The sequence below is a fragment of the Egretta garzetta genome, unplaced genomic scaffold (genome assembly GCF_000687185.1).
Source record: "Egretta garzetta isolate BGI_Z169 unplaced genomic scaffold, ASM68718v1 scaffold264, whole genome shotgun sequence".
NCBI lineage: Eukaryota > Metazoa > Chordata > Aves > Pelecaniformes > Ardeidae > Egretta > Egretta garzetta.
The window spans coordinates 5,734,958-5,762,206 of record NW_009259685.1 but is presented as its reverse complement, the minus strand read 5'-3'; the positions used below and the strand labels follow the sequence as shown (position 1 = coordinate 5,762,206).

General features: G+C 35.8%; 1 protein-coding gene across 2 annotated transcripts in view; it reads right to left on the bottom strand.

Annotated features, from left to right (window-relative positions):
- MARCHF6 (membrane associated ring-CH-type finger 6) overlaps nucleotides 1–27,249 on the bottom strand; it is a 47,011-nt gene that overhangs the window by 7,714 nt on the left and 12,048 nt on the right. Inside the window, exons 4-20 of one of the 2 annotated variants that reach the window (XM_009638762.2) lie at nucleotides 26,300–26,372; nucleotides 24,150–24,318; nucleotides 22,540–22,732; nucleotides 22,176–22,237; nucleotides 20,133–20,165; nucleotides 18,412–18,463; nucleotides 14,899–14,957; nucleotides 14,207–14,287; nucleotides 12,919–12,987; nucleotides 12,728–12,802; nucleotides 11,768–11,902; nucleotides 11,172–11,291; nucleotides 9,062–9,162; nucleotides 8,389–8,526; nucleotides 6,372–6,573; nucleotides 1,503–1,572; nucleotides 173–369 (exon numbers count right to left, since the gene is read on the bottom strand). In XM_009638762.2, coding sequence (XP_009637057.2) covers nucleotides 173–369; nucleotides 1,503–1,572; nucleotides 6,372–6,573; nucleotides 8,389–8,526; nucleotides 9,062–9,162; nucleotides 11,172–11,291; nucleotides 11,768–11,902; nucleotides 12,728–12,802; nucleotides 12,919–12,987; nucleotides 14,207–14,287; nucleotides 14,899–14,957; nucleotides 18,412–18,463; nucleotides 20,133–20,165; nucleotides 22,176–22,237; nucleotides 22,540–22,732; nucleotides 24,150–24,318; nucleotides 26,300–26,372 — 1,829 coding nt within the window. The remainder of the gene's footprint in view (nucleotides 1–172; nucleotides 370–1,502; nucleotides 1,573–6,371; nucleotides 6,574–8,388; nucleotides 8,527–9,061; nucleotides 9,163–11,171; nucleotides 11,292–11,767; nucleotides 11,903–12,727; nucleotides 12,803–12,918; nucleotides 12,988–14,206; nucleotides 14,288–14,898; nucleotides 14,958–18,411; nucleotides 18,464–20,132; nucleotides 20,166–22,175; nucleotides 22,238–22,539; nucleotides 22,733–24,149; nucleotides 24,319–26,299; nucleotides 26,373–27,249) is intronic. The other variant, XM_035894129.1, reaches the window with a different exon arrangement.

Here is a 27,249-nt window from a genome sequence, read left to right as displayed (position 1 = left end):
TCCAAAAATAGTCACCCTAAGCAATGGGAACACAAGCTGCAAAAGCTTCAAATTGGTCTGAAAAGGAAAATGCTGTATACATTACAGAGTAAAGCCTGCAAGAAAAAAAAATGAAACCAGTTTTGTTAGCTACTTTTTTGATAATTCAGTAAAAAATTTTCTCAAGACTCACCATGAGAGACCATTCTTTGACCTTCTGAAAAATCACTCTACGACCCTGTGGCATCCAGGCGACCAGCACTGTCACTGCTCGGATAGTTAGCCAACAGACATAAAGACCACAAGCAGCTGTGTACAGTTCATGGATTTTGGCAGTCCCCGTCCAAAATGACATTAACCATCGGCCAGCAAACACTGAAAACACAAACACTGTTAAATAAGAGTAATTCTTTCTGATTTATTAAGGAAGGATGCCTATTAAAAAAATACTTATCAAATTTATTGTTAAATATCAATGCACAAATGGCATTCAGCATAAACCAGTATTTTGGTACTATACCCATAAGGCATGAATGTGTGAAGCATGACATAAATAGTTACGTAGGTGATACCAAATACATATGTAGCATTTATTTTTTTCCTAAAATTTCATTACACCAGCTATGTGGTCTGAACTACAGCAAAACAAAGCACTGCATACTATACTACTCAGAGACTATACACTGATCTTCAGAACTGCTAAGGCAACAATGGATTAGTGCATAAGCTTGAACTTAGATCTTGCAAGCTATGTTTGGGTTATTTCACTGCCTCACATAATTTTTAAGACTTACTGATGGGGCTTCTGAAGTTCTCCAACAAAAATGGGAGACTCATTCGCTACATTTAATTTTTTAATGGTGTTTCTATTCACTAGTATTATAGTGGAATTATTTTATGTACTGCTATTAAAACCATCACAAAATTCATAACTCTGATCTCAACAGATCATTGACTTTAGCATCATTAATACAAGGAGGTAAAAATGACATGGTACTATGGCAGCCAGGTTACAAAGTTCAAGCGAGTTTAAAACCTGCCAAGTGTTTTTGATTTGGTTAAAGTACATATATTTGTAAATATTTGGGAAGTGCCATATATATCCATGTGACCTATTCTGATGACTCCTTCAGAACTTTTAATTGAAGAAGATACTGTAGAAGACCTGGTAACAACCTATATATTTTCCTTCTCTAAATGGTAAAGCAAATGCAAGAGTATCAATTCTCTTCTTCTCTCAATACTACTACAGAGGTTGTCTCAGCACTTGGAACCCTGCCCTTAAAAGAAAATTATTCTACAACAAAACAAAGGAAATGGCAATCTCTGTCATTTAAATACAGATATTATCTCTATCATTTTGATTTTACTTTTACAATTTGATGATATACCATTAAAAAGAAGACATAATTTTCCATATTTTCTCCTTCTAACTTCAAACAGTGTTTTCAAAACATCTGCCGTTGTTGAGCATGGCAACATGCTGAGTTGTTTTAATCACAGTTTTACAATACTAGACTTACCTGGTAAGGTAAGGCAGATAAGACTAGCAATCAGTAATGTTATGCACATGAAAACAATCAAAAGAAATATCTGAAAGAGGAAAAAGAAAGACAGTTTATAAGGAAGTTATTTAATCAAAGCCAAAAAAACCATATAAAAAGATGTATCATCCTAGAAAGGCAGCTAAACCCGAATGTTCAAATAGCAACTAATGTTTCACTGTAGCAATAAATCAGGGATAAGAAACCTATCCACAGTACATGCAGCACACCTACAGTGTTTGCAACACTTGTCACAACAGTAAAAATTAACATTTGAATCCAGAATGACTAAAGTTTTCTATTATGTTACATTAAAAAATAATCTCTTTATTTCTGCAGTGACCACAACGATTCGCAAGTAACCCTGAGTGGTTTCTAGCTCTGTATGCCAGATAAGCAAAGACAGTGGTTTTATAATACGGAAAACCTTGCTGAGAAAGTTCTTCCAGATGCCCTCAGGTTCATGTGAACAGCAGCTGACAGCAGAGCTGGTGGATCTTTAGTCAGGTTTACAGCTTATCAGAGGATTCTCATGTACTTGACTTCTTTAAATATTTGAATGTCTCAAGCACCATGTGCTATGAAGTTCTGCTTCGCTAATCAAAGCCACACAACAAGCAAGCTTACTATGAGAAAAACACCACCTTATTGTAACAGACTGCTAAAAGAAAGTTAGATCTATAACACACATTTTCTTGATGAGACTTTTGGTGACAACACGGATCAGTTTTATCTCTAGGTTAGGTTAGGATCTTCAGCACTGCTTAAAGGAAGGAAAATCTTGTGATTTTGCAGACATTACCCTGCGTGAAAAGGGAATGATTCCGCAATACCCCATTACTTGCCAGGTGACATCCACATACCCTTTTTCACACAGAATACTCTCTTTGGGGTTAGGGATCCTAAATGACAGAAAGAAGAAAACAGGAGTAGCTGACAACTGGACTGCAGGCAAAAAAACTTCTCAATGGTGAGGAATGCATGGTGCAACTTGCTTGGGACCAATACTGTCTAAATTGTTACTTAGAAAATGCTAGGGGAGTAAACAACACATAAAGGACTAAAGCTGATATGAAGCTTTTGAGCACCATACACAGCTGCTTCTTGGATCAGTGAGCAAGAGAACGTACAAGAAGAAGAGGAAGTCTTGACTCGGACCTAAACAACGCACAGGCAGCTAGTCATTTGTATCGCAGAAGCAGCACTGACAGTGACTGCAATGTATTCAGCCTCAAAGATGTGGCAAGAACAGCCCTGCTCTCTCCAAAGTCCACCACAAAAATATTTCAAAAAAAGCAAACTAGCGAAAATGAGGACATTTATTAAAAGAATATTGAAAATAGTAGTCAAAATGAAAAATGCTCACAGGAGATGTGTTTAGATATACTGACATGAAGGTTTAGCACAAACTCACACTACTAGTCATGAGATTTAAAAAAAAAAAAAAAAAAAAATGTCTTGCCAAAGTTGTCACAGTAAACAGTAAAATAAAAATGGCTTCCAGAAGATATTTCCAGAAGTTGGAAATAAGTGCACAGGGGAAAAAAAACCAGAAAATGGATGAACTCTGGTAAGTGCAATTCAAAACTACAGTAGGACAAGCCAAAAGGCATTTTAGAAATAACATACCAAGTCTATGAAAAGTATTAATAAATTTAGTTTTAGAGATTTTTTTTTAAAGGATCAACAATAAAGTAATAAAATTTAAAAATCCTCAGAAGAAAGCATGCCAGAGAGTTTGCAGGCTCTGCTGGCAACTTTGGATCATGAAAGGAAGGCTAAAGGAAGACAAGGTAGTAGCAGGAAAATTGAACAAATTCTACACATCAGCATTTCTCCTGGAGAGGATTTGGGAGGTTCCCGCAAAAGAACCTTTGCTTAAAAACAGAATGAGTTGGAAGAATTATCTAGATTGCCTGATAAAACTGATGATAGGCTTTTATGTAGAATAAAAAACAAATCTGATCTTTTTGAGATTAACAGTCTGTACTTAATTAAATTTAAAGAAAAAAAAAGCAAACCCATAATTTTACATGCTTATTTGTAACTGAAATAACATGAAGGATCAGTTCTGACTGCTTGCTCAATCCATATGGACATGATGAGTGAGTTCTAGTGGAAAACATTCATACATAATAAAAACTGAAAATAAACCACCTTCTTCTAGGTTCTTACAACTCAGTTAAAATGAAAAAAAAATGAAAGCATAGAAAAGATCAGATGTTTACACTGGTTTTCTTTTTTTTTCTCAAATGCTGTTGTAGTTTAACCTGGCAAGCAGCTGAACACCATGCAGCCACTTGCTCACTCCCCACTCTCCCCAGTGGGATGTGGGAGAGAATTGGAAAAAAGTAAAACCCATGGGTTCAGATAAAGACAGTTTAATAAAACGACAGAGGAAAATAACAACAATAACAGACTATACAAAACAAACGATGCACAATGCAATTGCTCACCACCCGCCGACTGATGCCCAGCCCGTCCCGAGCAGCAATCGCCAACCCCTGGCCAGCTCCCCCCAGCTTATACACTGAGCATGACGCCATATGGTCTGGAACAGCCCTGTGGCCAGTTGGGGTCAGCTGTCCTGGCTGTGCCCCCTCCCAGCTTCTCGGGCACCTGGCAGAGCAGGGGAAGCTGAAAAGCTCTTGACTGGTGTAAGCACCACTTAGCAACAACATCAGTGTTATCAACTTTCTTCTCATCCTAAATCCAAAGCACAGCACTATGCCAGCTACTAGGAAGAAAATTAACTCTATCCCAGCTGAAACCAGGACATATGCTTAAAATCCCAATTGAAAGAGTAATTAAAATACTGCGTTGTTCCATAGTAGAAGTCTATGCCAGAGACACATTTTTCATATGACAAACTTATCCAGGTAGAACCAAGGTCAATATACCAAAAATCACAACTGCATCACTAACAGTGACCCCGAATAATTCATTATTTAAATGTTTCAAAACAAGTGGAAAAAGAGGGACACAGAATCCTACCAGGGACCTATCATGTGTTTGAGATTGTGTAAGTGCTTGTCATATTTCTTGATGAAAACAACAGAAAGAAATTCGGTTAAGTCAGATTTTGGTTTTGTTTCTGTATTCTGTAGATGTCTCCAAAGAACAACTTAAATGCCTAGACGAAAGTAAGTAGACCAGAAAAAACAGTCTTTTGACAGCTGAATATAAAACTGCTTAGTTGTTATCACCAGTTCAAGGTCAGCACCCCAAATTACTGAAAGCTTACACTACGCAATGATTTGAGAAGGGGAGACAATTTCAGCACATGTCCTTATCCAGAGGCATCCACAAAGATAAAATAACCCATGCAAAAGTAGTTCTAGAAAGGTTTTAATGAGTCCCTAGGTTAACACACCCCCTCCTTGAAAGCAGCATGTCCACATTACAGTTGTTCTATATTGCCAGGTCACAGTAAGTGAGAATCCACTTTAGTTACCTCTTTAGTGGCCAAACAGGGAACTAATTTCAATTAACCTGTCCGTCATCCCAGCAACTTCATAAGAACTTCACTCAGTGTAAGTGAAAGTGTCATATGTATCATATTTTCTTTAAAAATAACATTGTAAAGTCTTATCTGAACTTTCAAACATGTCTAACTAATGCCTTTTCCATACTATCTCAGTTTTCAGCTGGACCAGTTTTCTGTTCCAGCTCATCATATGTATGTTCTTGCACAAGCATTCATGCTAAGAAGGAAAGAAGGGAGTAATTGCCATGGAAAGGAGACTGGCACCACTCCTTTCAGCAGTAAGTGCATATTTATGCTAGATTAAATTGGTCTTGGTCGGAGGATGCTTTGACTTCCTGTTATGACCAAACTGAGGCAGCAGCAGCTGCTACGAGGGGGGCAAATTCATCCTGCTTCCCTAGCCTTTCATCCCTGAGCTACTTCCTCCCGCTGTTTCATCTGCAGCAGTGTTGTATCTCATGGATTCCTGTGGAGAGCCATTTTAGAGAGTAATAACAGCAGCGGAGGGAATTAACTCCCCACTCGTCCCCGCAAAAGCCCCAGCTTCAAACACCCAGAAGCTCAACAGCTGTGAAATCCTAAAATACTTTCAATTTCGCTTTAGTTCTACTAGGTTGAGATCTTTAGGGAAATAATAAAAAAGCAAGCTTTATTTTGTACTTTGTTATGAGAATTCTGGTAGATTCAGCATTTTAAGGAAACTTAGAAGCAATACACACTGTTCTAACTTTAGCCATTACTTCCATTATTGAGCTATACCTGAAACCACGGTAAATGAGCTGTGTTTAAGTTTATATTTGATTCACTGAAGAGTTCTGGTAACAACAAAACAATTTATCTAATTTGACCTATATATTATTCTAGAAAGTTAAGTATTTGCCAACCACGTTTCCTTTCTTACCGTAGGGATTTAGAACTTTCAAGTATTATAACACCTTTCTGTGTTTAATATAGATGCAACAGGAATTCTCCATTTAATTTCTTAATAAAGCAAAGAAGTTTAAAATAGACTTCAGCTACAAGACCAAAGTATGCCCTCTTGAAAGCCATGCCTTGTTAGCGACGCTCCTGAACTGCCTGCCCATTATTAACCATTAAGAAAATAAGACCTGAACTAATCTATAATACACAACATCTATGGGTTCTATAAATAAAATGGTAATGGAAGGTCTTCATTTGTAGGTTGAAAAAGAGCTACTTTTTAGAAAGAGACAGACTGTACAAAACTCAAAACAACATGACCCACCACTTGACATATGATAAAAATTGGGCCAAATCTTTTTTTTTTTTTTTTTTTTTTTAAATTATACCCATTTTTCAAATGCCCTTCCTTTTTCTCTTAATGTGCTAGATATACCTACCCTGAGCGGGAATTTTAAAGGCCTACGATAAGGCTGGAAACCCACAGGTCCTCCTTGTTGAAGTATGGCTTGATGGGCTGCATGAAGACCTTCTCCCACAACTGGAATGGCATTATTATTGCGAGCATGCTGGTTGTTAGGCTGCTGGTTTGCATTGTTTTCATTCTCTTCCTGGTCACCAAGCAGGTAAGAATGGAGATCCCTATAACAATCAAAAGTTCATTTTTGTTCTGTTTGATATGAATGAGAGTCTTACAGTAAGTGCAAGTTGTACAAAACTTATACAGAAGTACTGGAAGAATCTCAATAAAGTAAAATAAACCATTTTCTGGTAATGTACTCCATGTCATCCTAAACACAGAATTTATAAGAAAAATGATACTGTGGATACAGATTAGAACAGTGGGAATACAGCCACGAATAAAGATGACTTACCTGTTTGCTTTAAAAACAACATCTGGTATTAAAGTTGTGCATATAAAAGGAAAATTGCATTGATATTTCAGTTCGTATAAGCAGGCAGCTCAACTGACAGCTTTTACTTTACTGCTACTAAGCTCTATTGGAAACAATTGCCTTCAAACCTAAACTGTACAAGGACAGTACTGTATTGCTATAGACATGTTTTCAAAAGAACAGAGTCAGGCAGAGTCTTTCAAGAAGACTCTAAATTGCTCAAAACGTGTTCACAACTTTCTAAGAACATCAATCCTAGAAAGAGTCAATCAACTTTAGAAAGTATTCCATTGACACTTCCCGCACACATCATTAGCAAATAGATATTTATTTGAATCTGATTAAAAAAACCCCAAACCTAATATGAACATTTAGAACTTAATTTTCCTCTGCTTAAGCAGAATTTTTATTAGCAGTAAGATGCATGCAGATATTGGCAGACAATGAAAACATTTTCACAGCAGTCTGCTTTTAAAAAAAAAAAAAAGCAGAGGAAAAGATTTTCATCTTTGTTCAACTAAAACTGCTGAAGAGATATTTCACAATGGTTATTAACAGCTGCAACAGTGGAGAAAGGAAAGCCATTTCTATCATCATCTCTGAAATTCTCTTCTTGCGTCATACTTAAACAGTAGCAAAACATGGACACATTAATTCAAAAAATAACTTTCCAAAACGCAAACTAAGAGAACAGGGAGTGGGGAGAGTTTCCTTATGAGAAGCTAAAATAAATATTTTGGATTGCAGTGGAAGGAAAAAGTCTTTCATTCATTTTCTCAGAGTCTCAGACATAACTTAGCAAAGAATAAATCTTCATCCTAATAATGCTACATTGGCACAACCCACAATGAGCAAGACATGGTGGAAGAATGCCAATATACTCTGAAGTTAAATTTAAAACTGTATAGAAACAAAATCTACCTTAAATTTTTCTTGACTAATCTGGCAAAGAACATATGAACTAAAAAATAATTTCAAGTGCTAGAACTCTGCCTGGCAGTCTAAATTAAAGAACGTCACTTCGTATAATCATTTACTTTAGCTGACAAAGATACAGTTTTATTCTTCTTTAGAGACTTAACTTTTAACTTTAAAATCCCAATGTAAAGGTATTCACTTCAGCTTAACGTTCTAAATAAGTTTTCCTCTTTTTTTCTCTTTCTTATAGTAAAAAATGCAAGATGTGCACATTAATTTTACTTAGATGACTCATGGAAATGGTCTGCTGACACCTACTTCTAATTTTTCCATGTAATAGGAAGTTAACGAATTGTTAGTCATGCTTTTATAGATTTTTTTTCTAACCAAATGCTGTAATAGTGTACCAAAAGAATTACTTGTCAAAGAATAGTCCAGAAGTAGGTACGAGCACTACTTAGAATAAGGTACCTCCATAGGAAATCACCTATAGAAGTTTTTCATCACGTATTTATCTGTAAAATGTGAAATAGCTATTAAAGCTACTTGTTGGGATAACTCTCTTGAAAAAGCATGCTGCTTTCACGTCAAAAGGCTAAGCTGGACACAATGCTTGTAGTTGATTTTTGCTTTCTGTACTTACAGCAAGTATCCAGCAGTAACAGTCCATGCTCGTACAAGACCTTTCAACCACTGTCTTGTATGCCCTTGTTCTAGCAAAGCTGGAAGCACCACCTGAAGCAAAAGGAGCTCTAGGGAAAGTTCACTTACTGGAGCATCACTAGAAACAATAGGAAGAGCAGGAAGTCAAACATAAGGAACATTCTGATAGCAGTCTTTTACACTGAATCATATTAACACCACCACAATAAAAAATATGTTGGATGCCAACAGGAACAATTCTTAAGTTTTTTGCAGACATTTTTCCTTATATACTACTCTGAGCACAGGTTAAGTGTTCATGAGAGTTTAGGCACTTAGGCACACAAGAAATTTAAGAAAAAACATTGAGAAAGATTGTATCAGAGAATATGATTTGCTCTTCTATTTGCTTCTATCATTGCTGTTTCAATTATTATTTAGAAACAGAAAGATACTGCTATCATTATAAATGAAGTTACAGATATTCTTTTGTTCTTGAAGCAATGATAATCAGAAATGAATGTGGAAAACACTTTTCTAGAACAATGAGGTTCAGATTAATTGAAAGCAAACAAAACATATGAAACAATGTCACATTAATGCTCAGAGTGCAAATGCACATTTTTCTAGTTATAGGGAGACTGAAAAACATCTTTTTTAAGTTGAATGCTTACCTGTAGAGCATAACATTATATGGAAGAAAGTTAGGCAGGAGATACTTAATAATGCGTATAGGAAGCCAAAGCATGAGCAGTACAATTGATCCGAAGACAATCTGCAATGAGAAAGTTAAACAAGTTAGTCTGAATAGCAGAAACAACTAAATCTAGTTCCCCACCCATCCCTCTGACATGTTTCCTGTATGTGGTGGGTTAGCCCTGGCTAACAGCCAAACACCTACCCAGCTGCTCGCTCATTCCCCTGTCCACCTGAATGAGTGAAAAATAGAAGGAAGGCAAGAAGACTTGTGGATTGAGATAATGACAGTTTAATAGAGAAAGCAAAAGCTGTGCGTGCAAGTAAAACAAAAAGACTAATTCAGTCACTACTTCCCATCAGCAGACTGATGAGTAGCGACTTCCTGGAAAGCAGGGCCTCAGCACATGTTAACAGTTGCTCAGGAAGACAAATGCCATAACCATGAACATCACCCCCTTCCTCCTCCTTTCCCACAGCTTTTACTGCTGAGCATGATGTCACATGGTATAGAATACTCCTTTGGTCAGTTTGGGTCAGCTGTCCCAGGTATTCGCTTATTTGCTGGAGGGGTGAGGGAGCAGGGCAGAGCAGGAAAGAGGAAACGCCTTGATGCTGTGCAAGCACTGTTCAACCATAGCCAAAATGGCTGTGCGTTACCAACACTGTTTCAGCCACTAATCCAAAGCACATAGGCTGCTAAGAAGAAAATTAACTCCATCCCATGCAGACCAGTATGCGATGATGCCCTCATCAAACAGAACTGTGGCTGAATACGCACTGGCTGGCCATCTGACAGGATAATGTCAGACAATTCTACTTGCTTACCCCTCCCCTGGCACTGGGATTACTAATTTTGGATTCCTCTCTTTTCTTAGTGGCTGAGTTTCCAAGTAACTTGTAGAAGCCTCAAAAGATCTTTCAGTTTCTATTTCCTCACATTTTAAATTGGATGAAAGACCAAAATTTAGTAGGGGAGATCAGGTGCATGAAGACCATGCGCTTTTATAAATCCTGTTTCCTTAAGGAACCAGATGAAAAAATCAAGTACATTTTAAGCACATTCTTACACTACATGTAAATGCACCACTAAAGAATAAAAATGCAAAAAAAAAAGTGTGTAACTATGTAAAAAAAGAAAAATCAAATTCCATTCTTCTTGAAACTTAATGGTTTTATGCTCTAAACAAGAAATTTCTTAAAAATATTGAGAAAGAAACACCACTTGAAAAGTGTGACTTGTTTTTTGAAATGGTAAGCTGTAAATGATTGCCATTCTGGGCCCCATATTCTAGCATGAGGCTGGTAGAAGTTCTGGATTAATTAGCTAAGCAAATCAAAAGGTGAAGTTCAAGTAACTACCAGTTCCAACACAGGTTGAGAACATAGCTTTCACTGCTCAAAGCACTTTAGATGTATTAATACAGTACGTCAGATAATGATGTTTCTGGTATATCAGTTTTCACAGTTGACATGACATTTATGTCAAAGACAGCCCGAGACCCTTCTTCTCTTAATGCATGCTTGGCAAACTTCAGACCAGACAAACAAGCAAACAGAAGAAGCTTTCATTGTTTTCAATATCTTACAGTGATGATCTGGTAACAGACACCACTGCCCAGATAAGCATAATCCAACCTAAAACTTAACTAGAAAATTGCTCTACCCCTGCTGTACTACTTTAGCTGAACTGGATGCACAATGTTTACTGCAATAACTAAGTGCATCATGAATGAGTTATCAATTTACAATATCCATAAAATAAACACTTGTCTGAATACACACACACTTCCTGTGATTTTGCATAAGGAGAAGGTAACACAGAAAAAAATGTTTTGGAAGGGACCGCTAGAGGCAAACTACCCCAGCCCCCTACTCTGAGCAGACCCAGTTACATCAGGTTGCTCAGAACCTTATCCAGTTGAGTTTTGAGTATCTCAAAAGATGTAGATTCTGTTGGCAACCTGTTCCAGTGTCTAATCACCTTCATTGTGCAAATGTTGTTCCTTAAATACACGGCAGCGTATATGGGAGCTAACATATGACATTTTCTTTCCAGATAAAGATATTTTTGAAAAAAGTCCTTACCACTGATAAGATAAACCTCCTGAGATGTCTATAAATGGGCAAATGAATCATTTCCTGCACAGGATTAAAATCCGGATCATTCAAATTCCTGAGAAACCATAAGACACCAGGTCTCAATACCTGAAGTAGGAAATAGAAAACAACATAAGTATCTTTGTGGGTTTTGTTTTTCAATTTTCACTACTGCAGCAAATAAGTTTTAAACATAATAGGGGTAATTTGTTGAACAAGGTTCAACTAAATGGTACAGAAATAGAACAAAGGAAGCATTATCACAGAGAAGTAGAGAAGCAATAACTAATTACAAGCTTAATGTTCAAGTATTAATCAATCTTAACCAACTGGAATGTATTTAGGTTCATTTGAAGGCAACACCCGTGTTTAAGAACTCTTTGTAAACTACAAATCTCTAAGTAAAATATACTCTAAAACATCACTGCAGTAAGTACCAGTGTGGCTCTTTTTACATAAGGCTGAAATCCAATATACACACACAAAGCACAGTAGCAGCAATACCCACATATGAAAGATTTAACAGTTCAACATGCAAACTTCTTTAACTATGTTACATACCAATCTTGTTCTTATAGACTTACCTCTCTCAGTAAAAGAATGAAGGACGCAAAATAAAAGACGTAAACCATTCCAACTAACCAGTGCAGAAACATTGTGGTACCTGGGGCAGACTGAAAGCTCAATTCTCTATCTTTCAAAGTGGCATCAAACATCTCCTAGAAGGTAAGTAGTAAACAAATATGAAGTTTGGCAAACCTCCAGTTATTTATTTTGTTTACCCTAGTTCATATATACTGCTAGGCATTTCATGTAGATGTTTGCCTTGTGCTAACACATAAATAATTGTAGCATTTAATTGCAGGGGGGGGGTGGGGGGGGGGAAGGGAACGACTTACAGTAAAAACAGCAAATAAAGATCAATTTCTTTCTTCTAACAGAAAGAAGAAGTCAACTCAAACACTAACATACACTACGTAAGTTATAAATTAGTCCAAATAAAGTGGCACTGTGATAGAAGCAAATACTCATTCCCTTAGTAAAAGTCTGTTTCTACTAAGGCTAGAAGAAATGAATTTTCTCCATTTGAAATTAATCACTTAATTTTTTTTGCAGGACAGAAAAACTGTCCTTCTTAATTCCAAGGAAACACAGCATGTATCTTGTTCAAAATAGAAAGAGATTGGACAACCATTAAAATATGAAGTCATTACCATTTCACGTAAGATGGGTACATAAAAAGTTTATTCAGTACACAAGTTTGCTGTAAGTAAGTTCATTATCACAGTGGTCTTGTAAATGCAGTAAGAAAGATTAGGATCTTATTACTTTAATAGCAGCATGTTAATTTGTATTTAGTAACGTGAAGGAAAACAAAACTAGCATTAAGCAGTACCTAAAAAACCGTTTGCCTCCAGAAACACTATGTTTATAAAAACAGAAGAGTGCTGTCAAATGCATATCAGCAACTCTCTTCTCATCAGAACATTTTTTCCTTTAAACACCGTTAAAACATACTTTATCGCATTTATTTCCATTCTTACCAAAGAGCATATATCCAGCCACCAGCCACAGATGAGAGGAAACACACCAATTTCAACCACCACTAACAAGGAAACCTTTAGGGAAAAAAAAGAACATCTCACTAGTTTAACAGAAATTGCTAAGAAAATTATAACATAAGCTTAAATTGAGAGGGTTTTTTGCTACATACACACACAAAAAGTAAGATTACCTTGACAACAATATAGCAAACGCCTAATAAACGACGTGATCGCTGAAATTTAACAAGTGCTGCCAAACCCTGAATAGTTTTGTCAAGAAAACGTTATTGAAAAATACTTTAAAACGTAGTTTGATTAATACAAAACACTGTATCATGTGGCTTTTAGCAAAAGGAAATTTTACAAAAGACAAAAGTGGGATAGGAAGTATGTATTTTATCATGGTTCTATTTTCAAAATTGACTGTGACTCTGGAAGTCACAATCTGATGTGCTGGCTTAGCCCCCCAAGCATGCATCTAAAATAAATGAATGAATAAATAAATAATAGTAAAACAACCCTTCTTATCCAAAAGTTTTCTCAAGAAATAAACAGTTGCCTTTGAAAATGTCTGCCATGAATAAGCAAGTTTCAAAACTGAAGGCCTACCTTAAATGGAAGCTTTCCTTTTCATGCAGTTTGAAACAAATTCTCACCTTTGACCATGAAAAGCTGGAGGCATACTACAATTTTGGGGCTTCTTTTGTTTTCTTTTAGGAGGCAAAACAGTCTCTGATTGCTGCCAATCAACTGTTTTACCACATTTGCACTGCACAGTGGTATAGCGTGGTCTAAAGTTGATGTTAGCTTTGTGCACTCTTGAACAGAAAACTAAAAAATGTTTATTCTTTCAAATTGAAGTTGGTGTAGTCCCTTTAAAAACATGCGGCTAGAATGCGGACTTTTTACTTGGAACCAAATCCTTCTAGCTTTCAGAACTCTGGCGTTACTTAATTTTCTCTGTAACAATGAGGGTTATCACCTGAAAGAGATCCTTGCTGCAAACTGTCAATGGTTCAGAGCCATAAAAGAGAAACTAAAATAACCCACACTCTAAAGATCTGTCAAGATCAAAAAGGTGTAAATTAATTTCCTATCATACCCAATGTATTTTCATAATCTCATTTCTCTTTCTGCTGCAACTACATAGCCCACAGCAATACTTTAAGGACAAGGAGGCAAAAAACAATGGTTCTACACTTATCTTCTCAGACAGACCTTCAAAATTAAGTTGGAGTTTCACGCAAGCATAAAAGCCTATGATTTTGTGTTAAACATATGGAAGCGTTCTGAAGAATGCAGTCACACTGACAACTTTTAAATGTCCAAGAAAACAGAAGAGATCTTTTCTTCTATTCAACAAAAGAGCAGAGCAAAACAGTAAATTAATTGCATCTGCATCATGTCTGTGTCTCCTGAAAATATAGCCAAATGATGACATGGAAAATCTGAACAGGGTAACTACTGACAAAAGGATACATGACAAACAATTAGAGTCACTGCTAGCAGAACATATCCGACTATAGTCGTAATCAGGCCTTCAAAATGAGATGCTTGAACCTGGAGGGGAGGGAAAAAAAGGGAAAGTTGATCTGTCTCTGAAGAGATTACATCTCTTTTTTATGTAATCAAGATAAATTCCAAATCTCAACTCTTCAAGAATGACAAGTTTCTTGAGTTTTTACATATTATAATAATCTACTACATTTTCTATCTCCATCAAGAGTAGAAAACATTTACATTTACTGGAAAAGTCTAACAACTTCTTTCTTCAAACATGAAACAACCTTTATATTTGAAACAGAAAGTGTCACCTTACACTACCTCACTACCTCCTAGCTTTCACTACCTGTTATCATCAACTATGAAAATTACTCAGTTCACAAATTAAAAATGTACATGAGGAACAATAGCTGTTAAAAAACCCAAAAGTATGCATTTTTGTGTATAGGGAAGAAACCTCACTTGGTATGTAAACAATGGAGGAAGTGGGAAAGAGGGAGATAACATTTTTAATCATAGATTAAAAAAGGTTTGAGGAGAAAAAAAAATGAGATATACTCCAGGTTACTTTTACAATCACAAATAAGCGGAAGCATGCTACAAAAATATTGTGATTAAATAGCTAGCAGCAGGGTTTTTTCATTTTGAAATTATAAACCAGTACTTACATATTCCTCAAAGCCCAGGCCAACAATGGAGAAGTGACCAATGTGGTATGGACAAAATGCTGCATAATGTAAGCAGAAAGAAGAGGAAAAAAAGGCCATGAAAACTGCTAAATGGAGCCTTATTTGCAGGATGTGTATTGTAACATAGCAATTATTCTACTTCCCATTAATTTTGTGAAAACAACTAAAAAATTTACTTTCTGTGCAAATATTTGCAAGTGTTATACTTTATAATTTTACAAAGACTGAAAATCAGATCAAAATTCACACTGAAAGACTACAAACAATATTAAAACTACACAGAGTAAGAGGGCAGTCTTTTCCTTCTTAGTTCATCTTGCTGTGTGTAAATTAATTAAATTTCTCAGTCTTACATACTAGGGTAGTATCAGCCTTGGACTGCTATAAGAAACTTTTTTGTATATTCGCTCTCTCCCATGCACTGAAGACTTAAGTAGCTATTTTACATCTTGGTCAGATGGGACTTGCTTTAGCAAGGTTTTGGTTTTAGTGCTCTAATTCTTAAGAATACTGTGAAAAATTCAAGCCCTGCAGAAATTTGCAAAGAGGAGAGAAGAAGAGTGGGAGAAAGATGACACTCCAGTGAAGGGATGAGGAGCAACTGAGAATTCTTCTACCCTGAATTAAAGTATTAAGAACCGTCATCATTCCTGAGAACTCACTCTTGCCAGTTCTGAGGTCTCAGGAAGAATGAGTTAAAAACCACATCACTTTCCCATTTTTGGAGACCTGTGTATTTGTAACAGGATCAAGTAGTTGTTTTAGCTCACTGTGGTCTTCTAGCCAAGCTACAAAGAACTATAGAATTCAACATCACTTTCCTACAGGAGGGAGTCAATAGGAAGTAAAGGGGCTGCAGTAACTGCAAGCTTTTATTTTCACCTATATTGCCTTCACTATAGCATGACAATCCACTCTGGGGACTACTAGAGACTAAGCATATCCTCAAATGAAAAGCCTGATGATTTTCGCTCCTCCTCATTTCCATATACCAATATGTAAAAAAAAAACAAACAAAAAAAAAACCACCAAAAAAACCCTACGAAAAGATTTAGCAGGACTTGTATTACTCTAATCAATGATCAGAAAGTCTTCATTTATGTCCCTTTCAGAGAAATCAGCAGCTACTGGGAAGAGCAAAAAAGTAAAAAATAAAGGGAGGACTTGAGCTCTTCCTGCCCAGTAAGAACAATAGAAAGAAAAGCGAGATGAAGAAAAAAGAAAAAAAAAAAAAAAAAAAAAATCACAACTCCTCTAGATATCAGACTCATGACTTAAGTCATATCTTTCTGACAGTGTTTTATGAGATTATAGTGCACAGTTTATCATGTTTTTTAAATAACTTTCTTTAAAAGAGAATTTCTAACAGATCCCTTTTAATAAAAAGCATGAAGGGGTTCAAACTCCTCTGCGAGTACTAAATTGAGCTATAGAAAATATTAAGTCAAACTTAATTAACTTGTCCAAGAGAACATCATAGGAGAATTTCTGGACCAGTAATTATGGTTCCAAACCTTTCCTTCTGTTTTATCTTCTAGGAAGTACCTCCTGTGACATTTAAACTCACCAGGACTGAGTGAGCGTTTAACTGAAGTTACTGAAAAACTAACTAAATTACAAATTACTAGAGATTTGGCAGTTGTAAATTAGACAGTATTACTTAGAGGGAAGGATACTAAAAATAGGCTTGAGAGGCACAAATTGAATTTCCAGATCTCCTGCTCGCTTGCTTGGGAAAGTCATTCCCCTTCTCTTCTCTGCTTGTTAGTTTCTCACTTGTTAAACCACACTTAGAGCTACTAAGAACGCATCTACATGACAACCTTATTAATTATCCTTATTACTCACTTATTATTTCATTTAAATCAAGTATTTAGAAATTTCATAGTTATTATTTACTTATTAAAAAAGCCTAAATTTTATAGTGGCTAAAAAAACCTAAGTAACTTCTGATAACTACAGATTAAAATAATTAGAACAACTAAATTTTTTTGTGAATTAAATACACAATAATTCTTTTTGATCTGCTGATTTGTTTCAGTAACTAGATGCTCAAATCTCTGGTTCAGGATTGTAAGCTTTACTTTGCAGGCAAAAATTCCTTATCTACAGTATGACGTCAGTTTTTAAAGCTCAAACTCTTCTGCCAAGAAAGACCACTCAAAAAACCAAAGCAACATAACCAATCCCTTTCTAAACTGGTAATTCAGAGCAAGTGAAATTTTGTGTTTGGTATCTCTTCAAGTGTATAAAATGCTCCATCTTGTCACTAAGATGCTGCTGCTTCCGCACACAGTTTTGTCAAATTAACAACACTAATGAGTTCAAGAATCATAATCCAAAAGCTTCTCTTATTAGTGAAAAACACAAAACTGCCGCACAGGGAAGAGCTGTTATTCTCCCATGTCACTCAACAGGTGTAAGGTACCAAAAAAAAAAAAAAAAAAAAAAAAAAAAAAAAAAAAAAAAAAAAAAAAAAAAAAAAATCTGACTCACAGTCTAATGCCTCTCAGGAGGGTCTTAAAAAAATAAATAGGTATTTCTAAGTTTGTTGCCACCCTTTCTGTAGTAAAACCAGAATGGAAATGCAGATTTACCCTACATAATGTAAGCAGTAAACAGAAAATAGGAATTCCAGTAACTCTCAATGGGGAGCTTACTGGTATTTACAATAAGGCAGGCATTTTACCCTTTTCTTTTAGGTTTCCAGTGATTGAGAAATATACTCCTACAGTTTGGGGATTTTTTTTTTTTTTTTAAAGTTGTGACAAGTTTATGTCCAAGAAATTTTCCTAGCACTAACTATACATGCAATCAGAAAATGGAAATATTCCTATCTTGTACTAGAAATAGAGAGTCTTGCAAACATTTAAAGTTGCAATTCAGCGCCAGTATCTACAGGAAGGAGAAAGGAAAATAAAGTAAAACACACCACTGATTAGAATTTACTATTTTCTAAAATTTAAGTCAGTCTAAGTTGCATGAACGAAGGAAAGTTTTTCTGTAGCAATTTTGGACACAAAATAAAAGTATATTTGACAACCCTACACAGCCAACTACGTTCTTGCACACCCCCTTCTTCCCAATTTTGAATATTGAATTTGGATTCTTGATGGGAAAAGTGATTTAACTATATCTACAGAAAACTGTAAGGAGAAAAAAAAATATCCTGCCATTTGTAAAAGTACTGCATTTGCTCATGAATTAAATTCCAGGAGGTACCTCCTTTAATTTAACAGTATTCCAAACAAATATTATTTTCTGTGCTTTGGTTGACATCATTAAGCTTTTGGTAGATTTCCAATTTTAAACCTATTCACTTAAAGGAATTAAAACGACAAAACTAGAAGCATTAAAGATTTATTATTCACATCCCCGGTTTGTTTGTGGTTCCATTTTCAGATGTCACAACTTCATTTTTTTCTGAGAGAAAAAATTAACCTGCATTATCACTTCACAAAGAAGGATCCTTATAAAACCTGAGATACTTACCAAACACAAGTATGAACAACGTATTTAAAGATACCACCCAAAAGACATGTTCCTGTGAGGAGTACGGGGGAAGGAGGGAGGAAGATGACAAGGAAACAGTACATAAATATCAGTCATTTAAATAAGTGACACTACTTTTGTATCTAAGCTTCTTATTTCAACTGCCTATTATTACCAGAACTTGCACATCTCATGTTAAAGCCAAGAAATTTACTCTAACACAAAGACCAAACCATGCAGGACAGATTATGAAAGCATCTGTTTACATTCATAGACATTTACTTATATCAGAGCACTTACATTTGCTTTAATACTTTTACTTTGTAAAAATAAGCTTTGATTTTAAAAATCAATATAAATAGTTCCACCCTTAAAAACAATTACATGAAACGTATGTGGATATTTGTTTTATAAATGAGAAAACATTAATCTGAACTTGTAACAATTAGGCTTTGTCACAAGGAACCAGTGAACAAAACTGCCAGCTCTCACTCCAAAAATGACAGCACGTCTCTATTTTTTAATATTACTTTTAGCTAAGATGTGAACTCAGCCATAAGTACACTGGAATTTTAATTATTTTGACAGCAATATTTAAGGTCAACCACTAATGACATAGTAGGCTACATTATTTTAAACATGAGACATCACATTAAAATATGAGACATTTTATTTCAGACAGAAGACATTTAGCCACTACAATACCTAATAAACACATTCATATTTAAGAATTGCATTTCTTTCACACATTAAGTAAAGTAAAATTTATACTGCTGGAAGAGAGCACAGATGTTTTTTCCCTTTAAAATACAAATAACTTCTCTTTTCAAAACAAGTGATCTGGCAGATGATACCCAATGAATGTAGCTGTGATGGGTTAAAGTTTTGTTGCCATGGACTCTTTGACCCCGAAGTCAGAGCTAGACATCTCTGACAGTCAGGTAGGATGGGCAGCAGAGGGTGCCCTTCAAATAAACTATAAAAAAGCCCACTAAATGATACACATTATATATTGTAAGAGTTTGTCAGGGAGATAACCAACACGGGTTCACCCACAGACAAGACTTAAAAAGCCAACAGCCTTTTTAGGAGTGCTTTGCTAAATTATCATAAAGATTTTTGGAACCAATTTAAAATATATGTGCTCCAGAAGATAGACTGACTATTGTGGAGATTTTTAACAAAGATTTGATACTGATATCAGTTAAAATAATATTCACAAAGAGAAAAATTCTAGGGAAGAACAAAAAAGACCCCAAATAAAAATCAAGAAACCTAACTGAAAATCTTAAATTTTAAAATCTAGTCTACACTAAAAATTCACTAGTGGTGTTCTGGTGGTATTAGGGAAAATCAGAGAAGTCTGAATGAGGACACTAATTTGATTATAACATAAAACTTAAGGCTAGAACAGATATGTATTTACAGTGCATGCTTTTTTATAGGGTCTAATATTTATTTACAGTGGAGTATGTGATCCAAAGTTACCTATTTCTTTTAAGAAATTCCACTTTTATGACACATACACACAACTTTATTCTGTGAAACTCCTAAAAAAGACAGTTTGCTTGAACATGACATCATATGAAAGTCTCTTTAAAGAATATATATCATATGAAAATAGGGACTTCAAATATGACAATATAATCTTTAAAAATACAGTTTACTTTTTTTAAAAAAAGCCTTCTACAGAAATTCTTGAAATGCAGGATTTCACTTACTAAAAAAACCAGAGATCCATCCAGTCCGAGCATCTGTGAAGACAAGAAAGTTAATTTTATTTAGTCATCAGAAAAACTAAGCAACGTGCATCTAAAATAAGCCTCATAGAAGCCTCTTTCACACCAACTTTTAACATCCAATACAGTCAAAACCTTTTTTTAATCGCTCAACCAAAAGGACCTGGACATAAATTCCTAAGGATAAAGACAGAAACTAAGTTCTTGTTCAACACAGTAAACTCAGTTGATCAAAGGCAGTGATATACATGTGTAATATCTTCATACACACGTATTTATATATGGCAAACCAAACATATAATCAATTAATTTACAGGCTATTTCTCTCCAAGACTTTGAAGACTGACAAAGATTTTGTATTTATAAAATATTTTAGTGATTGAACTGTTATTTAAAAACATATTTAAACAACTCAATATTAAAATACAAAAGCAATCTTTTTTCTTTCCTTCCTAATTGCAAAGTATCAGCTTATGTTGCACTAAGAAAAGTCAAAGGTTAGTATTTTACCTTCAACGTATAAAAGCAACCAGTAACAGGATAGTGTTGCTACACTGTCTGTTATTAAGTTTAGAACAGAATTGGTTTACAGCTAGGGAAGACAGGAAACAAATCCTCCACCACTCTGCACAGCTGTTATGGGAAGCATCCATAGAACAGCCAAAAATAGAACTTCTATTAAAAAAAAAAAAAAAAAAAAAAAATCTCCTTTCCCCCCACTTCAAGGATTTCTTACTATTTCAATCCAGGCACTCCTACTCCAAAATTACTGCTGTAAAGTAGCAGGTTCAAGGCTGGTTTGTACAAGGATTTTGCACTAAGTTCCACGACATTAAAGTTGCAATATTTTTGAAAATTCAGAAAGGTTGCATGCTATTTGCACAAAATGAAATAGCAGAAAAGCCTACCCCACTTTTGATACTAAACGCCAGCTAGATGTCTATTGCCTGTACCAGCACATAGGATTGGAAAAGATTAGGAGAGTTTGCTGAAAGTGATTTCCATATTCATGGAGAGGCATCAAAATATTTTCCTTTAGGAGTACATCAACATTTCCCTGCACATATATTGGGTTCAGAAATACAATGCTTTCATCTTGAGATACATAGTAGAATGGTTTAGAAACCTGAATTTGTGTATGTCTGTTTTCACTATCTTTCAAAACAAACTAAGAAGTTTTCACTAGATACAAAAGAAAGATCAAGACCTGTCCCTTGTGATGAAAACTGTATTTCTACTACACTACCATCAAGGCAACCACCGTATCACAGCCTGGGACGCAGCGACTAGCTTTACAACTGTCTGCCACAGGCACTAGTGGTGCTGATACAGCAGCTTGATGTGATTTATCTACCTTCAGGTAGATTTTGCTGCATGCGGTGAGCTTTGAACTCAGATGTTGGCTACTTTAAACCAGCTACAAAAAACTACTTCTTGAGTCTCTACACTACTCTATCATTACAGTGTACATGCATCTGATGCTCTAATTATGGAATTTGTGATCCATAAACAAAACAGAAGCAATGTAACATTAAAATGCTCCATCACTTTTTATGAAATACATTTGTCTTTTGTAAATATGTAAATAAAGTAAATTAACCAAAATTTCCAGTTCTCTTTTCTTTAGTTTAATGCTTTAATGAACACAAAAATTAAGCATTAAATCATACGTAACACAACACCTGTGCCCTCCGAATCTGGCCTAGCATCCTCAATGCAAGCTGCAATTCATTTCTAAACGTGACCAAGTTGAAGACTTCAGAAAAATCTGCGCTAAAACACGTTTTAAGCTGCTACTATATTTCAAATCAAAGAAATGCCTTTTTTGATATTTAAGAAGTGGCATAACAACATTTTGGTTTTAATAGAATGACTTTTTTAGGTCACTAAAGCCTCTTACTGATAGTTTTCACACCAGACAATAGTATCCAAATCTATCCCAAATGGATTTTAACATAGCAATGATACAAATCATTTCAAGTATGAGTCTGAATTAGTCAATTCACGAAAATTATTCTTACTCACTCGCTCCCAAGTAAGCTCTTCTGCTGCTCGATCCCATTCCAAAGCATTCCAGTTCATGTCATCTGAGGAGACAATGGCCATTTTTACAGCTGTAGACTCACCCAAAACAAGACGTAACCACTCTGTGATATGTTTTAAATTAATAAAGACTTAAGTGCATAACATGCAGCTCATAACTGCTGACAGCTTTTCGGCAAGCAAATGCTTCAGCACTCAAAAGAAATATATGAAATTTGCAAAACCAAGACAAATAAGTTGAACTGGGAATTTACACAGCTTCCTTGAATTATTACAGTTCTATTTGTAATGGTTTGATTTATGTTTAAAAAGAACTAGAACATTACTGGTTTGAGTCACCTGTTACCTTGTGCTCCATTGTTTGCATCTGCTGCATCTTCTACTACAGCATCTTCTTCATCTTCATTATCCTCCTCCTCTTCATCTACTTGTTCTTCTTGAATTTCAGGGTTCTCACCTACAACTACATTCTCAGCAGCTGGGTTAACAGGTTGATCAAGCACGGCATTTTCAACACCTCCATTTACAACAGCCTGAGCCTGCAGAAATAGGATTTAGTATTGTTAACTTGATCAACCTCTCTCTGTACATAGAAAAAATGAGCAGCATTAAAGAAAATGTTAATAATGTATTTTTTTAGATAAGCATTAAATTTGGGGTTACTAAACCTTTTAAAAGAGGAAGAGGAACATTCAGACTTCTTCACAGAGTAGCTGAGGTTGGAGAGGGCCTCTGGAGATCATCTAGTCAACCCCCCTCCTCAAAGCAGGGTCAGCTACAGCAGGTTGCTCAGTGCTGTTTCCAGTTGGCTGTTGAGTAACTCCAGAGCTGGAGACTTCCCAACCTCTCTGAGCAACCTGTTCCAGCAGTTGACCACATTTACAGTAAAAAACAAAACAAAACAAAAACCCCCACATCTGGTTTTTTGGCTTTTTTTTTTTTTGTCTAAATGGAATTTCCTGTATTTTAATTTGAGCCTACTGCCTGTTGTCCTGTCACTCAATGCTACCAAGACAACTCTGGCTCTGTCTTCTTTACATCCTCCCATCAGGCATCTATACACACTGATAAGGTCACCCTGAGCCTTCTTATCTCCATGCTGAACAGCTCCAGCTCTCTCAGCCTCTCATCGCATGTCAAATGCTCTAGTCCTTTAATCGTTTTTGTTGGCTCTTCACTGTACTCACTCCAGTGTGTCAATGTATCTTTTGTACTGGGAGAGCCTAGAACTGGATACCGTGCTCCAGATGTGGTCTCGCCAGTGCTCAATAGAGGGGAACTCTCGATCTTATGAAAACAATTAGAAAGACTAATTCAAGGACAACCCAAGTTTGTCATCAAGCTGAGGATCTCTAGCTCTGTCTTTGAAAAAACTGACATCTATTACAAAAGAAAACAAAATTTGAATTATTTCCCCCTACATGCATATTGCTCACATCATCTTTCCTCCTGCCCAAGAGGTTCCTGTGAGCCCTAAAGGGGTACATGCCTGTGTATTGGGGGGTGGAGGAAGGGCAGAGAAGCTCCAACTTCAGAAAGTTTCAACAAAACCTCCAAATGTGTTGAGAACAGTGAATTGCTACCTCATGAACTACTGAAATACTTATGAAAAAGATAAAGGCAAGCTGCATCTTCATTGACTATGACTTTGGCTGACAATTCAGCTTTATATGCACAAAATTATCTTAAAAAAGTGTAAAGATACAGACATGAATCTAAACAATGTTAGAGTTACTTTACAAAAATTATGCTGTAACAAATCCATTTTACAGAACTTCAAAAATATAACAGTGGTGTCACTGAGTTTGTACAGGAACACACGGTTCAACTTCTGCTAACATACAAATAAAGATACCCTGCAGTAAAATAACATTACTGTCGGGTTCTAATAATATATTTCTTCACAAAAGCACGTTTTCTAAACTTATCGTGAACTACTGAGCAGTTAAGTTTTACCTCATTTTGTTGACCAACGCCATTGAGTGGCTGTTGCTGATTTTGTTCCAACCACTGTGGTGCTCCTCCGTGGACAATCTGTTCACGTAACCAAACAAGGCTGATAAATGCACACAGAGTGCATGTTACCACAAAACAGCCCTGCAAACAGTCAGCCAGTAAGTTCTCCCTGTTAAAGAAAGGAAGAAAACCAAACCATTAATGACAAATACGTTTTGCTAATAAGACTAAACTTAGTCAATTGCTAACTACCACAAACAGATCCTCTTAGTCTAAATCTACAAATAGACTGGTATTTGTGCAAAAAGCTGAATTTATGTGCCTAGGTGAACACAGTATCTAGACATAATTTTTATTTAATTTATAAAAAAATGTTCAAAGATTTCTTTTAGGAAGGCTGTATATGCCTGTGTACAAACGGTTTTAAGTGCCAGGATAAACACTGATTTGGAAAAGGTATTATTTCCCTCTGTTTTGGTTTGTGAAATTACTACTGTTTAAACATAAATATTCCTGCAAAACAGGATCTGATTCAATAGGAAGAAAAGCTTGAAGAGTAGTTCAGGAAAAACAATCTTCAGGAATAGCAAAGGAAACACAATAGTTGCTAAGTAAATGATTTGCTAGATGCAAAAGACCTGCTAGATGCATAATATCCATTCCACTGAAACATTTTTATATGCTGAGCTACCCTAATCCAAAGAATGGAACTGCAGGTTTTGCCTTCAACTGCTCCACATTTTGGGTAGTCTTTTACCCCAGATATTATCTCTATACTTTAAAAATCCTCATTTATCAAGTCATAGATAACTGCAAAGCAGCAGCAAACCGAAGTTCAGTTAGCCAACTGAAACTATGGTTTCATGCAATGCAAGAATTGGCTTAAGCAACCCTCTTCCATAATTCCAGGTACCCCCTCCCACTTGTTCGCACCCTTGCACTCCTTGACCACAGTGAATTTGCTCAGGAAACTAACCAACTACAGTATGTTCTTTAAAATAAGTAAGAAAAACGCCACCCCAGTACTCTGACTTCCCCAGACAAGTATCAGTCTGGCTTTCCACGTGGCCACACAAACACTTGTGCCTGCACAGCACAGTGAATACCATGGGGACAAGAAGTCCAAAATGAAAAAATGACACAAGATGCTATTGACATTAACTCTGCCAAAGAGATACAGGTCAAAGCACAGCTTCACATGCCCTTAAAATCTGACACATACTTGAGTCCTTTATTTTCTACCTAGACTGTAAAAGACATGAAAAGAGGTGCTCTAGATTCAGTTGTTTCAGATTCTTCTCAGAAAAATAAAAATAACATCTACACTTACTGGAAGGTAACAGGAAAAATACTGTTAATAATCTCAAGCAAGCATCTCCCTCCATTAACAAAAACTAATTAAAAGTAACGTGACTTAGCTGAAACGCACAAGACATTCATTCAAAATATGCTTGACTTGCAACTGATTCTACTCAAACTGAGTTTCAGTTCCTCAGGTTCAAGATAATGAAAAACGTAAGAACCAGCCTGAAACTCTGTTGTGTTGGTATTTACTGATTTTTTAAGTAATACTGATTTAAAAAAGACAAAAATAGACAATATTCAACAGCACATGGCGATTGAAGCATTAAAATCTAAGTGTCAGCTAGAAGGGACTCCAATTAAAAAAAAAATCCCTATCACATAAGAGACTCAGGATGGATAAAATTAAATTCAAAACATAAAAATGTAACAAAGCAAACAATGTGACATTAATATTATTAGCAATATAAGCAATATATATTAATATTCTACTGCGTGGCACCTGATTTAAATTGTAGGAAATTAATTTTTTAAATTATTAAGTGTAATTCTGCAGCATAAGTTTTCCTGACACGAAATACAAATCTTCATTAACTAGGGTCCATTTTGTAAAGTCAGTTTTCCATCTCCAAAGCTCCTGAACAACAGAACTTCAAAGTGAAATTATTTCTACTGTAATACTGTTGGCCATACTTCTTGTTATGCAAAGGGTAATGGGTAGCTGCTCGCATAAGACGATGGAAGATAACAAGTGTAACTGGAAGAAAGGGACACGAAGTTCCAAAGCAACCATCTTCATGGTAATTGGACTAGAAAAATGATTTGTACTAAACTGTTTAAGTACTTACGTTGACAGAATATCTAATGGCAGTGTCAGTAGTGAGCTCACAGAGCCAGTAAACAAGCACTTGTAGATACGACCTGCACAAAGAAACAAAGTGTGGTATAAATTTGATTTTGGTTATAGCCTTACTTGGAAAGGACCACAGGTACCTTCTTTTTACCTGGTGTCCTAGTTGAATTTATGACAAGGAAAAACCCTCAACTTCCTGTGAACTAACAGAACTCAAGACCATATAACCATGTGGTGCAAAGCCACGTGCAGCAATTTTAGCTGAACATTCTTCATAAAGTATACATTCAAAGCCTAAGAACTGCCATACTAGGTTAGACCCAAGATTAATCTAGACCTGTCTCCAGCACTGGTCACATGAACTGATGCCTAAGGAAGACTATGGAAACAGGTTAAAGCTACTTGCAGCAACACTTCCTCAGTACATTCTCATACGCTTCATGCAAAGCAGCTCAGTTCCTGTACCATAGTATCTCAGTGCTAATTAATCCTTGATGGATTTCTTTCCCCCATTAATTTGTTCAATCATATTCTGAACCTGTATAAACTTTTGGTGTTATGATATCTTGTAGCAAAGAGTCTCACCGTTTCATTATCTGTTTTAAATAACTGTTTCATGGATTCATACTTGATGCCAGCCAATGTTAGCTTTTTACCATGATTCTTCAGTCACACAATCTTAAAAGTAGGTTATCAGTGTATATACTTCATGAAAATCAGGTTCAGATCCATAGGATGACACAGATGCTCGGAACAGGAAGAGGGAAGAACTAAGGCACCCATACCCAGACACGCAATTCTTAAGAAATTCAAAGGTCTAGACTAAGTTAGAACACAAAAGAGACAATGGCTGTAGCTGATCTAATGAAAACATTCAGTCTCACTATAGTCAGTACTACTTGCACATTTTATATTGGACAGTCACCGAATCAAATTTAGCAAGAT